This window comes from Maniola jurtina, chromosome 5, assembly GCF_905333055.1.
Source record: "Maniola jurtina chromosome 5, ilManJurt1.1, whole genome shotgun sequence".
Lineage (NCBI taxonomy): Eukaryota > Metazoa > Arthropoda > Insecta > Lepidoptera > Nymphalidae > Maniola > Maniola jurtina.
In genome coordinates this window covers 1,372,100-1,388,119 of record NC_060033.1, presented here as the reverse complement: position 1 = coordinate 1,388,119, position 16,020 = coordinate 1,372,100, and the positions used below count along the sequence as shown (strand labels likewise).

Below are 16,020 nucleotides of genomic sequence, written 5' to 3'. Positions count from 1 at the left end.
ATACAACTTGTATGAAATTGTCAAAACAATATTGAAACATTATTACTTTTAGCGGTGGTAGTAGGGCCCCTGTTACTAACCGTACAATTAATTTCGTTCGTTAAACCACGAAATAAGCTTAAAATCATTAGTTTTTTTGTGTTGTCACCACAAATTCACGGTTTTTGGATCCCCTTTTTTGTGCTATAAGACATTGCAAAACCTAAGACCTGCCAAATTTCATTATTCTAGGTCAACGCTAAGTACCCTATTTTTGGTTCCCTTGATGAGTCATGACAGATACGACAGACAGACAGACAATGAAGTAATCCTACAAGGGTTCATTTTTTTCTGGAGATACGAAACCCTAAAAATATCAAAACATAAATTATTAAAAAAAAATATAGGCCGTGATAATTGTTTTGTCAACGTTACATAGTTAAGTATAAGATTGATTTGGCGGATAAGTGGCCATATATGAACTGATTAGGAGCCGAACGCAGCAACCTTGCGCCGCCGCGCGCCGGTCGCTAACCTGGCGAGTGGTAGATTATTGCTAATTCACACTTTTGACCACTTATCTTACTTTGAGAAGGAGAAAGTCAATCAAACTTAAACTTTAATCATATTGATTTTATGCATACCCAATATTATACAAGTTACTAGATAATGTTCATTACATGAGTAGATGTACCAAAAAAATAATGAACCTCGTGAACGTGGGAGATAGTTACTTTTTTTTTTAACCGACTTCCAAAAAAGGAGGAGGTTCTCAATTCGTCGGGATCTTTTTTTTTTTTTTTTTATTTTTTTTTTATATTTTTTATGTATGTTCCCCGATTACTCAAAGACCCCTGGACCGATTTGGAAAATTTTTTTTTTGTTTGAAAGGGTATACTGTGCAGGTGGTCCCATATAAATTTGGTGAAGATCTGATGAATATCTTTGGAGATGGAGAACAGAACTCCTCAATGGATAAGAGCAAATTGCTCGCGATCAGTGTAATAGCTTAGTAAACAGTAGGGTTTTAACTGGGCATAGCATATTATAGTACAGTGGGGCCACTAAAAATTGTGAAATAAAAAATTTTCAAAAGAAAAATAAAACCGACTTCAAAAACCAAAAACACTAAAAAGTAGAAAATAATTTTTGTTTAGCTACACATGTAATGTACCTAGGTATGAAGTCGGGCGAGCTTCACTCTTGGATTTCTAATTTTGTTTTAATATGCTCGCTCGACTTCATACCTAGGTACATTACATGTGTAGCTAAACAAAAATTATTTTCTACTTTTTAGTGTTTTTGGTTTTTGAAGTCGGTTTTATTTTTCTTTTGAAAATTTTTTTTAATTTATAGACTAGTGCTTGGCTGCAATCAGACCTGCTAGCAAGTGATGACGTATTCATTCTTGACGTGGAGGTACCTACCCATATTAAAAGTGGAGGAGAAAACTGATGACGGAAGGGCGTTCCATATCCTAGCGGTTCGGATGAGAAACGAGGAAGCAAATCGCTTCGTACGTGTTTGAGGAATATCAACTACGAAGGAAGGGAAAAAGTGATACCGGAAAATTGGGCCAGGATCATAAATTCGAGAACAAATGGTTACGCGGACTATTCGCGAGCAAAAACTACTTAGTTTTATACGAGTAATTACTTGTTTAGCGTAGACGCATCCTCAGACGACTACTATGTACCTACTGCATATTTAATTTAGTACCATCATCACACCTCCGTGATAATTGTTTATTTTAGCAAGTGGCGAACTGTTTGTCGTGCGCATTTCACACGCGACATTCACCCACTTCTCTGAAGTTGTTGTAGTGCAAGAGACGACCGGCAAAGCTCTTCAATATAATGACAACTGCACTTTACAAAGTTTTTTTATTAAGTAAATAAAAAAAGAATAAAAAAATAAAAAATAAGATTTGATGCATAAATACCTATATTATTTCAACTTGAAATATTATAATGATATTAAGATAATTATAATTGTATGCAGCGAGAATTTGTCTGTGATAAATTATTCCGATGTGTGCTTGCTGCAATACGATATTGGAAAAACTATTTTTTACTAGCTGATGCCCGCGACTTCTTTCGCGTGGATATAGGTTTTTTAAAATCCCGCGGAACCAGGGATTTTTACGGGATAAAATGTAGCTTATTGTGTTAATCCAGGGTATAGTCTATCTTCGTTCTAAGGTTCAGCCAAAACGGCCCAGTAGTTTTTGCGTGAAAGAGTAACAATCATACACACACATACCTACGCACATACATACACACAAACTTCTCCTTCATAATATTAGTATGTGTGGGTAAAAATATACTAATAATCTCGTGGGAACTCACTCCTGTGCGGCATTGTCTAGTTAAATAATAAGTTTACGACCTATTTTACCGCGATTAATAGCCTCATCTGGTGACAGAAGGGCTGGTTCATTTTTTGCGCAAAAGATCAACCTGGCTGTCCAACGCAGAATTTCAGCCTGTATTCTTGGCACCATTCCACGCGGACATCATTTGTACAGTAATCAGATAAGGCTAGCTTTAAATTTTATTTAATACTAGCTGACGCCCGCGACTTCGTCCGCGTGGATTTAGGTTTTTTGAAATCCCGTGGGAACTCTTTGGTTTTCCGGGATAATAAGTAGCCTGTGTGCTAATCCAGGATATTATCTATCTCCATTCTAAATTTCAGCCGAATCCGTTTAGTAGTTTATGTAACAAACATACACACATACACACAAACTTTTGCCTTTATAATATTAGTCTGATAGTGTGAAGTGTGATGTGATTTCAACTTTAAAAAAGATAAGTAAGTTTTTTAATTATTACAACGTCTCTTAGACTATGGCGACGTCTTGTGACATTGAAACTCATCAGTGGAGTTTGGAGCTTCGTTGAAGGGGACAATGCGAGACTGTTGATTTCTATAATGATTTTACATAAAAGCTCGTTTGAGGGACCAATGTAAAACTTTTCATTTCTATAGTGATTTTACATAAACTTGAAACACTTGTATTAAGATTTAATAAGGTTGTAATAGCCTAGTGGTTAATCCAATACAGGAGGTCGGGGGTTCGATCCCAGGCACGAAACTCTAAATAATTTTTTGGGGTTAGTAATTAGAAGGTACTATGTGCGTTTTAAGCAATTAAATATCACTCACTAATTGAAGGAAAACATCGTGATGAAAACTGCATGAGTTACTTAGCCATAATGTTTTCAAAGGTGAGTGATCAATGAAGTCTGTCAATGCGCACTTGGTGGACTATGGCCTATAACCTTCTCATTCTGAAAAGAGATCTGTGCTAAGTGGACATTGCGTTGATGATGATTATGATACGGGGTAAAAATACGGGGTAAAACCTATGCCCGTCTCCGGGATGCAAGCTGACCCCTGTATACTAAACGTAAAATCCGTTTGATCGGATGAGCCGTGAAAACAGACAGACAGATATACTTTCCCATTCGCAAATTAAGTACGTACCTACCTATATACATGTGGTGGTGTAGCTTAATGTGCCTAGGTGTGGCCCTGCCTATAGTGATAATCAAATTCAGTGGTGATAATAGATTAGCACCGCCCATTAGTTACACTTAAACACTAACCTTAATGCATTCTTTAGTCTTTGCCACTAGAGGTTATATTATTTATACCTACGCCTACGCTATTACTATTTATAAAATACTTGAGGATGCCCGCGACTTCGTCCGCGTGGACTTAGGTTTTTAAAGATCCCGTGGGAACTGTTCGATTTTCCGGGATAAAAAGTTGCCTATGTGAATTACAGGACGTAAGCTACCTCGGTACCAAATTTCATACAAATCGGTTAAGCGGATGGGTCTTTAGGAATCCCGTGGGAACTCTTTGATTTCCCGGGATAAAAAGTAGCCTATGTCCGTCCCCGGGATATAAGCTGACCCTGTACGTCAGAATCGGTTAAACTGTTGGGCCGTGAAAAGGTAGCAGACAGACAGACAGACAGACACACTTTCGCATTTATAATATTAGTATGGATCTATCTATAGTAATGTGCTAAGTTTATCTGTATGTTGTGCAATCATCATTTATGATCATTAATCGTTAGACGTCCACTGCTCGTCATAGGTCTCTAGTAGGGACTTCCTCATTGCGGTCTTGCGCCGCCTGAATACAGCGGCTCCCCTGCGACTTGTTGGATGTCGTCTACCCACCTAGTAGGGGGTTCCAGCGCTGCGCTATCCGATGCATGGTTGCCATTCTAGCACTTTGGGACCCCAACAACCAAGTCTATCGGTTTTTCGAACTATCATCATCATCATCATCGTCAGCCTGTGGACGTCCACTGTTGGACATAGGCCTTCCCTAAAGAGCGCCACCACACCCGGTCCTCAGCCTTCCTCATCCAGCCACTTCCCGCCAGTTGCTTTATATCGTCGGTCCATCATGCTGGAGGGCGTCCCACATTACGTTTGCTTAAACGCGGTCTCCACTCAAGGACTTTCCGGCTCCAACGGCCATCGCCTCTACGACAGGCATGGCCTGCCCACTGCCACTTCAGCTTGCTAATAGTTTGGGCTATGTCAGTGACCTTGGATCTCCTGCGGATCTCCTCATTTCGGATCTTATCCCTCAGTGAAACTCCTAACATAGCCCTCTCCATAGCTCGCTGAGCAACTTTTCGAACTATATGCCCTGCCCAAAGCCACTTCAGTTTCGAAACGCGCTGAAGTATATCGGTTACTCTGGTTCTCCTATGGATCTCCGCATTTCTGATTTGATCACGTAGAGAAACTCCAAGCATCTCTCTCTTTCTCCATCGCCCACTGAGTGATTCTGAGCTTTCTTAAAGGTCCTAGATCCACAATAATTAGTAATGCAACTGGATCCATGATTAATTATCTCGCCTTTTTGTGGAAAATGTACATTTATCCCATGAGCAATGTTTCAGTAAAAGCTTAACAGGGCTCTCTCCGTCACTCGTTTCCACTCGTTTCATACAATCGTAGTTCCAATTTCATTTGAATATTAAGCAACCAAACTCCATGAAATTTTGCAGACATATTCTAGAAACTAATATCTGTGTCTGTGGTGTTTTAGATTTTTCTAAAAGTATGTAGTTTTAAAATTACAGGGGCTCCAAGATTTGTGTGAAAATTTTAAAACTGCGTAACTTTGAAACCGAATATTTTAACAGAAATCTGGAAAACCACAGACATAGATATTAGTTTCTAGAATATGTCTGCAAAATTTCATGGACTTAGGTTGCTTAGTATTCAAATGAAATTGGAACTACGATTGTATGAAACGAGTGGAAACGAGTGACGGAGAGAGCCCTCTTATTTAGTACGTACCTACCTACCGTTAGATTGATTGATTGATCTTCTTTACCTATTTGTGCTTGGAGAGCGGGCGGTAGATTCGCATGCTGTACATTGTACTATACAGATTTGTAAGAAATTTAAACTTGTAGTTCCGTGTAGTAGGTATATCACAGAATTCCGCAAAATAACGTCGCCTTCTATCCAACATTTTCTTTAGGCAGCGACTAATAGTAAAGTAGTTGAGATAATAAAAATTTCAAGCATAACCAGCGACAGTAGTCAGTGAAGCAATATAAACTTATATGTATCGAGTGCAGAAAGCGAAACATATTATGTGGGTCAAGTGTAACTACTCACATGAGCTAAGGCTATGGTAGGTTCTAGAACAACATGTTCTCTTGTTATTATTTCATTTCATTATTAATGGGTATTTATATTATTGATGAATAGGCACGACAAAAGACGTACATACATAATAATAATTAAATGTTTACTAGTACCTAGGTACCTTTATCGCGATCGTTGCAACTTCATCATCACAAACGGATAGACGTCCACTGCTGGACATAGGTAGATCTCCGACTTCCATACAGCACGGTCTTGCAGGCGCCGCCTGAATCCAGCGGCTCCCTGCGACCAGCGGCTCGATTGTGGTAGAATGACAGCTACAATTTCACGATCGCAATCATCTCTGATTGGTTGATGCTCGTCACGCTCGCTTACTATTGGTTACAATGTATTGTTGCAACAAGAATAGCTTAAATATAGCCAATCACAACGATTGCGATTGTAATAATAATTGATGCAGCTATTTGATGCCATCTGTCTGGTGCGAAGTCACATTCCAATTTTCAACACCTTGGGTCTCCAATGTCTATCGGCCTTTGAACTAAGTATGTGCCCTGCCCATTACCACATCAGTGTCAGAGCACTAGTTCTCCCAAAGATCTTCTCATTTTTGATTTGATCCGGTAGAGAAACTCAAAGCTCGTAGCTTTCTCCATTGCCCGCTGAGTGAGTCAGAGCTTTCTTATGAGGCCATAGTAAGTGATCTCATGATGTCATCATTGGCAACACACACTGTTCGGACACTTTGGTCTTCAAGCACTGAAGATTTTTGGACGAGAATATTGTCTTCTTTGTTCTTCAAAAAGGGCTATAAAATTATCTACTGATAAAAAACGTTTTCAAAAAGCCCGCACAATATAGCGCATAAAATCCGTCATTTTGATTTTTTTAGGAATTTTATATACTCAGTGATACTTGTGCCATTAAGACGTACCATTTATCAAAATCGGTTGAACCGTTGAGTAGTTTCAAGCGGTCATAGGGACGTAATACATACCTACATACAGGTCAAAACATAACCCTCCTTTCAGGCTTCGCCGCAGACGGGTAAAAATAAATTGATTGCGTCGTTTCAGCCCTGCACCTGAACATAGAAGGCCGTTCAGTGCTCAACAGTAGCCGCGGGCATAATATTATGTATTTTGAAAACTAATTGAGTTGAGCTTAGAGGCGATAATACACGGATACGCTGTCAAGTGTAGGTCACTGATAATAATTAATTGTACGTTCGATCGTTAAATATATATTTCGTTAATTAAGTATTTAAATGATGCCCATTTGAGGATTTGCAAAGGTGGTTTTTTCTATGTCGGTATTACTGCCTACGCAATGGTAAACCGTAACCTAATATTATTGAATTTGATTGTGGTTTTCTCCAAAAAAAACACGTACTAAGAAAAACTTGGTGAACATTATTTACCTCCCAAAGAGCATGTTAGGCCTTATAACTTGCTGATGCCCGCGACTTCGCCTGCGTGGATTTAAGTTTTTTTTAAATCTCGTGGGAACTCTTTGATTTTGCGCTGCGCGGGCGATGGAGAGAGCTATGCTCAATAGGGACGGTAGAGTCGTAACTACAGTCGTAGCCTACCACAGTCAACCAATGGAGCAGAAATCGATATCAGGACAATACTTACTTTAGTAACCGCAACGATGCCCAGAGAAGTCAGTCATCTTCTATACAAAAAATAAGTAATAATAATTCTAAAAATAATTCTAGATAAATAAATAAAATAAAAATTTGATCTATTTTGCACCACTGCTACCACTATCCGTAGAACTCTGGCCAACGAGATCTTTAATGCTTATGCTTTAGTTAAGGAATTCGTTATTCCGTTTTTGTTTTTCCGCTTATTGTTTTTATCCTACTACCTGTTCCCACTAATCTGTTGTCCCCCAGTAGTTTTTTGTTTACCTTTTGTAAATTCTATCTGTGAAAACTTGTTATAACTTTAATTTTCTTCTGCTTCTGTTCTTATCTTTTTACTTTTTCCTGTAAGCTGTAGTAGGTTTTCCTTGTAAAATAAAAAAAAAATTCAATTAAAAACCACATGATCAATATTAGCAAGGTACCTCTAAGGTACCGTGTAGTCTGGGTATTTATAGCCGTACTAGCTGATTCCCGCGACTTCATCCGCATGGATTTACCTTTTTAAATTTCCGTGGGAACTCTTTGATTTTCCGGGATAAAAAGAAGCCTATGTGTTAATACAGGGTATAATCTATCTCTATTCTAAATTTCAGCCAAATCCGTCTAGTAGTTTTGGCGTGATTGAGTAACAAACATTCGAACATCCAAACATCCACACTTTCACGTTTATAATATTAATTGGGTTTTTCATTTATAATATTAATTATTGGGATTAGGATTAGGATACTCAGGTACACCCAGTACTACTCTACATATCTAACCTGTTAAAAACGTGCGCAAAATATCTACTTCTATAAGTTCAACTGTGTTGCAGAGATGATCTCTACCATTTATCTGTATTGATGCGCCGCGACCTGTAATCACGGCGCGATAAATCAAAGCACCCTTGAACTATCTCCATCCACGCGGCCCTGCCTGTAATTAGTGTGAATTAAGTTATGCTCGCGCTTTATAAATATAGGTAAGTAGTTTTGAGGGTTATAGAAAAATGCTAGGTGTATTCCAACATGTAGGTAGGTAATTTTATTGTTCTGTCGATATTCAATAGGAAACATCGTGAGGAAACCTGCGTGCTGGAAAGTTCTCCATAATGTTCTCAAAGATATACGAAGTCTGCCAATTCACAGTTGGCCAGCGTAATGCGACTATGACCAAAACCCTTCTCACTTCAGAGTGAGGTGACCCGTGCTCCGTAGTGAGCCGGCGACGGGTGATAATGAGGTATAGTATGGATCGGAGCGGTTATAGCCTAGTGGTTAAGACGTCGGCCTTCTACAATTCGAGAGGTCCGGGGTTCGATCCCACGCACGCACTTTTCACTTTTCAGAGTTGCAGAGGTACGTGCCTTTTAAAAAATTACATTTGGTTTAACAGTGGAGGAAAACATCGTGGGGAAACCTGCATACCGGAAAGTTCTTCATAATGTTCTCAAAGGTGTATGAAGTCTGCCAATCAACACTTGGCCAGTGTGGTGGACTATATCCAAATCTTTCTTATTCTAATAGGAGACCCGTGCTCAGTAGTGAGCTGGCTATGGATTGATCATGATGATGATGGATTAGAAAAAATTCAACCTATTTACCTAGCCTACGTTCCTCGAAATTGTATTCGCAATGTATGCCTGCTTCTAAGAAAAAGCGCTCGCGCTGCGCGTAACGAAATCGATAGTGGAGTAAAAGCTTCACCGTTGCTGTTACAGCAATTACGTCACTACAATAATTTTGACGGTCAACAACCGTACGATGACGGTCGTCGTGCCCATTTTCAATACTTTCACTTTTTCTTCTTGCTTGACTCTGTTTAAAAACTAGACTAATTAATGCCATCTAGTGTCGAGTAGTGAAATTTATTCGTATTTGTATGAAATTAAGCAACTGATTGTCAATTTGGTAGTATATTATCAAGTCAGGATGGCCGAGCGGTCTAAGGCGCTGCGTTCAGGTCGCAGTCCACTTCTGTGGGCGTGGGTTCGAATCCCACTTCTGACAAAGGTTTTTTGGTTTTTAAAATGCTTTCAATGTTTTCAGGAGTTGATATTACGTCCGTCAAACATGGTCATTGTTATTTAAAAAACCGTATTTTTTATGATTCGTGCGCCATATAACGAGCTGAACCATGTATTTCTTGCGTGAAAAATTCGCACACCAGCTCCGTTCGAAATAATGCTGATCGCACATAAGTACAAGAGAGTGGTCACTGATCAGCATTTCTATATTTCTATACTTAGAAGGTATTTTTTTATGTAAAGGGCAGAGTGCAAAGTACTGATGAATAATGGTGAATTTGTAGGAGAAACAAATAATGAATATTTACTCATACAGCTATAAGTATCCGATGTGGTATTAGGTACTAGGTTTAATTAATAAAATAATAATTTTATTATTAGTAGTAACAACGACAGTTTTGCACAATGTTTTTGAACGTTTGAACTTTGAAGGTCATTTAATTTGTCAATGTCACTTTTGAATTTTGAGGTTATTTTTAGTTTAACAACAACTTTATAATAATTTCTAAAAACTTTTCTTTTAGATAAAAACTAATAATGGCTACAGTGATAAAAGTCGCAAACGAGCAAGAAATTATTAAAAAGTTGTCATCTTACATTGAAAAAATATCTAACGACGCTATTTTGAATCGTGGAAAGTTTGTCGTCGGCCTTTCCGGTAAACATTTATTTCTTCTGCATGTAAGAAACAAACAACAAATGAAACGATTTAGGATACAAGAAATTCAGAATTTCACAGTAATTTCAAGCCATCATTAATCTGAGATACATCTACCTATCCTATTATATAACTGCAGTACCTACTTAGCAATTCTTTATTGTAGATTTTATTTCCACTTCTGCATTCAGTTTTTACCAGGACCTGATCTCTCTTTCTCTTGTGAGATAGCTATTATATATCTCAGGTCACATGACTGAGCCCTGGTCTGCTCCAGGCTCCGGTCCCAAGTTTTTCACCAAATAAAATTAAAATTCATTTCCAGGAGGTTCAGTAGTGAAGTACCTATGTGAGGGACTACCACAAGTGGACACAGAGTGGGACAAATGGGTGATAGCCTTCTGTGATGAGAGGGTGGTGCCAGAGGACAGTGAGGACTCTACGTTTGGAACATACGAGAAACAGTTGATACCAAAAACCAGGCTGGACAGAAAACAGTTTGTTGTCATAAAGCAGGAGGTGTCAGGTAACTAATAAGTTCTGAAATTCTTGATAGATTGGCCATTCTAAACAAATTTTTTCCTAGTTGTCTTTGCCTATTTAACTAGAGATAAAAACCTTAAGTGTTTATTTTTATTTCTTGTTTAATTTTGTTGCGGTAAGACTAATCAGCAGTTATAGCCTAGTGGTTAAGATGTCCCTTCTAATCCAGAGGTTAGGGGGTTCAATCCCAGGCACGCACATCTAGGCTCTTACCTTTCTGGAGATATATGCATTAAATACCACTTTAAAGGTGAAGGAAAACATTGTGAGGAAACCTGCTTAAGACTTCTCCATAATGTTCTCAAATGTGTGTGAAGGCGGCCAATACGCACTGGGTCAGTGTGGTAGTCTGGGCATGTTCTCACAGAATGGGAACATGCCCAGTAGTGAATTGGTAATGGGTAATGAGGACCAATAATGTTTTATTTCAGCTGAAGAAGCAGCCAAAGACTATACAGAGCAGTTAGCTAAAGCATTCCAAAGTGAGGACTTCAAATTCGACTTGCTTCTACTGGGGATGGGTCCAGACGGCCACACCTGCTCGCTCTTCCCTAATCACCCTCTCCTGGAAGAGACTAAATTGAAAGTGGCACCTATTACTGACTCGCCTAAGCCTCCCCCAGCAAGAATAACACTCACTTACCCGGTTATCAATAATGCAAGGAATTGTATTTTTGCAATAAGTGGGGCGGGCAAAGCTGATATGGTTAAAGTGAGTCTTTAAACCAATATTTGACTACATTATGGCTACTACATGGCTAAGAACCAATCTGGTGGACAGCTCAGAATTATGGTACAATAAACTCGAGATAATATAAAGATGCAGTCAAACATGTCAAACAAATGCGAAGTGTGTCTGTCTGTCTGTCTGCTACGTTTTCACGGCCCAACCGCTGAACTGATTTTAATGAATTTGTTACACACTTGGGATACATCCCAGGAAAGGACATAGGCTACTTTTTATCCTGGAAAATCAAAAAGTTCCTAAGTTAAAAAAACCGATATCCACGCGGGCGAAGCCGCGGGCATCCTCTTGTATTATTATAACAAAAAACTTTTCCTTTTCCAGCGCATCCTAAAAGACAAGGAAGACCTGCCTGCAGGCAGAGTGAAGCCAGAAGCAGGTTCAGTTTACTGGATCGTAGATGACGCTGCTGCAGCACATTTATAAACAACTCATAAAAGTGCTTTTTACCTGACTGCGGCTATGCCCAAAAGGAGGGTTATGTGTTTGGCCTGATTGTATATCTGTTCTTACGTTCACTCATAACTACTCAGCTAAACTGATTTCAATAAATGATCAATTCAAATGTCATCAGATTCATCTGATGGCGTGAGTGTACATAAAATGGCGGATTTTAAGCAGTCAGGGTTTTTTTGAAGACTTTTTAATTACTTGTTTAAAAAAAGCTTTTGAATTTAGGATTGATGAGGGTTTTTGCAGCTTTATATAACTTATTAAATACGCACAATGTTCTAGTAAGGTTATTTTTGATACAATGTGAAGAATTTCACATAATTTTTGTTGTGATAGTAGTCTTAAAATGTAAGCATTTTGTGCCTTTAATTAAATGTTAAATACATTCCTATTTCAATAAATATTTAACTCTTGTAAATGATTGGTTTTGTATTATAATTATGTAGTTAGTTACATTTTAAAAATTAAATATCACTTGCTTCAAAATGATGGCAGGATGGTGGAGGACAAACTTGTCAGGGAAGCTTCATGCATCTTCTCTCTGTAATGTTTTCTATTAAGGCGTGAAGTCTGCCGCGCCCTTAGTCAGCGTGGTGGAATCTGACCTAAATCTTTCTCATTCTGAGAAGAGCAGTCCACTGTAAAGAGCTGGCGATGGATTGATATCTCTATATACTATGAAGTAATTTTTTATATATTTATGGATCATGACCTCCCCATCGCCGGCCCATTACTGAGAACAGGTCTCAGAACGAGAAGGGTTTAAGCCAAGTCCGCTACGCTAACTAAGTGTGGAGTGGCATACCTTGGAAAAAGTTAATTTATGAATAACTAGCTGATGCCCGCGACTTCGTCCGCGTGGATTTGTTTTTCAAAATCTCGCGGGAACTCTTTAGATAAAAAGTGATTCCGGGATAAAAAGTAGCCTGTGTTAATCCAGGGTATAATCTATCTCCAATCCAAATTTTAGCCAAATCCGTTCAGCCGTTTTTGATCCACACGTCCGCGTGGATTTCAGTTTTTTAAGGATCTTCCCCAAGATGTATCCCATGTATGTACCAAACATTAAAATCGGTTCTACGGTTGGGCCGTGAAAACGTAGCAGACAGACAGATAGACACACTTTCAACAATTTATAATATTAGAATGGATGGATATTAGGATTAGAATAAACAGTAATGGGCGGGGGCGACGAGTTGTACGAGAAAATAAAAGTGCAGTTCATGTTCCAATATGTGTATTTCCTCGTCTCTCAAATGCCCGCGAGATCATCTCAGCATTCTTTCACGATAAAAAAGACCTCGATTATTTATTTACTAAAACGTTGTTACATACAGTCGACGAACTATGACGTCCATTTTAATTATAATATTTTTAATAATAATAATATGTAATTACAAAAAGTATGACAACTAAATACAAAAGTCGAGGCGCGCATAGCGTACCAAGCACTTACATATACAATACATAATTTATATATAAAGATAAATGTAGCACTACTGTTAATTTATTTAAACAAAATGATTGTAACCTAACGGAGCAGACTTACAGAATGAGACGCGGCGGGGCGCGGCGAGCTTTAAGCCGAGACACACCGAGAGCGATGCAGGAACACGAACGATTTGGCCCCAGAGTGTGTGCCCGCCTTAATACGACCCTAAAGGTGCGATTCCACTGAAGACGAGACGAGTGAACTCGAGTTTGACGTTGAATTTTATCACGCCATCTCTCAAAATTTCATTGATCCGGAGCACACGTCTACGCTCCGCTCCGCTCGCTTCCGCATCAGTCGAGACACACCGGAATAATAGCTAACTAACCTAATCTCGCGTTGAAACGCAGCTTTTTATAAAAATGTATACTAAAAACGCGGCGCCCCGTCGCCTAAATACACTAGGAATTTCAAATTAAACAAGTTTATTAACATAGATTAACCTTTCTCATTCAATTAATTACCTTTCATTTTATTTTACAATAGTCAGTTACACGTTAAAATAGATACACGTACTGTCTGGTTTTTTAATGTTGTAATGCATAATTTATCACGCACATAACAGAATGAGGAGGGCCGGTTTCTTACAGGTTTCACTAACAAAAAAAAAAGGTTGCGTCTACACACGAGACACTGTAGGCTGCGCATACACGTGCGTCCGTCGCCTTACTTCTATACAAGCTACACGCGTAGTCGCGCGTCTAATGACGTGTACACACCGAGCGGTAAATTGTTGGCTTGGCCGATAGACACTGAACTCTCGCTCACTCGTAGAATCAGCAAAGGCGAGCGAATTAGTAGAGGACTCGTAGCTTTATTTTTAACGTAATTAATTATCAGCACCATAATATCATCTTACAAATCTAGCAATTCTGACTCTAAAAAGGTGTACAATAGTACCTACTTTGAATAAATGATTAAGATTTTTGATTGATTTTGGGATGTTGTGGAAGTTTGTGATAGGAGTTATTAAATCGATTTTTAACGTCTATTTAAATAGACTAGCACGGAGAGCAGACGTGATCGTATTTTAAAATTGAGTTTTAGGCCACTGAATTAAGGTCACCTACATTTATATTATTTATTGATAAGAGCATGCATAAACCTTATTTCAATCTTAGGACTTCCAAAAATGATGAGGTCCTTAATTCGGCGCAGTTTTTGGGTATCTGTTTTGTGAATTTTCGACGATTATCGTTTAGTGCATAATACGTTTTGATCAAAATATTGACCAAAATCCAACCCTGGTAATTCTCATTAGCAACCGCTCGCAGCTTCGCACCCTTGAAAATTTACAAAATGTAGCCTAATTCCTTGTCTACATTACATTGGTGTGTACACAGCCTTAACACAACACTTAGCTAGTCGCGCGGCGTTCGCTCGCGTCCAATATTTTTAGTTAATGAGAGCATTTACAATTCGACCTATACACTATCAATATTATTATCTTTAAATACTTCGATACAAATTGACACATAGCAACGCATCGGAACGCCGGGCGACTAATAATAATTTAACAACGCTAAGGGTGCCTGTCCACGCACAGCAGAGAGATGATCAATCAGATTTGATAATTTTATCATATCTATCAAAAATCTGATTGATTGCTAAACACATCTCCACATATCATATGCAAAGATGAATTAGAAAGCTTAATTTGCTATAATCCGTCAAAACAAATCTGCATATGGTACGTGCCGCATTCAATATGCACCGCCCGTTCTCCCACTACTAAAGAAGCAGGAAAAGAATACAACCAACATCTAGAACACACTCAATATATATTTTACTCCACATACGGAGTGAAATGTATGTTTGAGTGTGTTCTAGTGTGTGTATCCAACTGTCTCCACTGTCTTGGTCCAGTGGATAGGCACCCTAAAAGAGCGCGTCGTACGGACGCACGCACGCGTGTGATTCTTACAACGAAAGCAAGTCTTATTACAGAAGTGTCTCGTGGTGACGCATTTACTGTCGTCCCTCTAAAAAGCGGCTTACTGCAAAAAGTAGTTTTTGAGTTTTCTAGAAATTTCACTTTTTCTAAATTCCCATGTTTTTGGCAATAGCCCACAAACCTCCATTAACCTATTTTATATTTTATTTGAATTTGTTACATTCATTTGTGAGACTGGTGTTATTTCATAAAATTAAAAAACGTCAGAATTAGAACGAATTAAAAATCTGACTAAATCCGTTATATAGGTATACCGTCGGCCTCAGGATTCGAGTAGCAATTGCATCAAAAACCTGTCACATTTATGACCTTTTTCTACAAACACGCCACACACACACCTAACGCATGGGCATAACCGTGCCACATTATAAGGTGCTAAACGAGTTACGGCCTTTGACTGTACATTATAATAACTCCACAAACTACTTTTTGCAGTTAGCCACTAAAAGGACGTCAGTTTAGAGTTGATTGATTACACGTGGGGGGGTGACGAGCCGTGCCCGAGCCCGGAGCGGGCACGAGCCGAGCCCGGAGCGTGCTCGCCGAGCGCCGGCCGGTGACTTGAGGTTAGCGATCGCCTTCTATGTACACGTGTCTATCTTTGCGGTGAGAGCCTGGAAAATAATAATAATCATTTTGTTGAACTTAAATACAATAAGAACATCTGCACTAGGAAAGACCTGTATTGCTGAAGGTACTAAGTAGGTAAGTTACTCAAGAATCATTTTTTTTACATGACTGCCAAAAAACTCCTTCAAGTACGAGTGAGACTCGCACACGATGGGTTCCGTACCATCGTACATAACACTTATTGTACAGCGGCCATTTTGTTTTTTTTTATTTGTTGTTATAGCGGCAATAGAAACACATATGAAAATTTCAACTC

The 16,020-nt window shown here is 38.8% G+C and overlaps 2 protein-coding genes, 1 long non-coding RNA gene and 1 other non-coding gene across 9 annotated transcripts in view; 3 read left to right on the top strand and 1 right to left on the bottom strand.

The window, feature by feature from the left end:
- Positions 1 to 4,901: 4,901 nt before the first annotated feature.
- On the top strand, positions 4,902 to 12,272 carry LOC123865586. Its single transcript, XR_006796000.1, has 3 exons — positions 4,902 to 4,911; positions 7,714 to 7,718; positions 11,971 to 12,272. It is a non-coding gene; the product is annotated as an uncharacterized LOC123865586 (long non-coding RNA).
- Positions 9,189 to 9,272, top strand: Trnal-cag. The gene has a single exon. It is a non-coding gene; the product is annotated as a tRNA-Leu (tRNA).
- LOC123865581 (6-phosphogluconolactonase) lies at positions 9,725 to 11,667 on the top strand. Its single transcript, XM_045906706.1, has 4 exons — positions 9,725 to 9,947; positions 10,273 to 10,473; positions 10,922 to 11,202; positions 11,560 to 11,667. Exons 1-4 carry the CDS (start codon positions 9,827 to 9,829, stop codon positions 11,659 to 11,661), a joined length of 705 nt encoding a protein of 234 aa, XP_045762662.1. The 5' UTR covers positions 9,725 to 9,826; the 3' UTR covers positions 11,662 to 11,667.
- A 636-nt stretch (positions 12,273 to 12,908) lies between the features above and the next one.
- LOC123865575 (protein lingerer-like) overlaps positions 12,909 to 16,020 on the bottom strand; it is a 29,919-nt gene continuing 26,807 nt past the window's right edge. For all 6 annotated transcript variants that reach the window (XM_045906681.1, XM_045906686.1, XM_045906685.1 and 3 more), the window contains one exon: positions 12,909 to 15,748. The gene's annotated coding sequence lies outside the window, so the exon portion shown is untranslated. The remainder of the gene's footprint in view (positions 15,749 to 16,020) is intronic.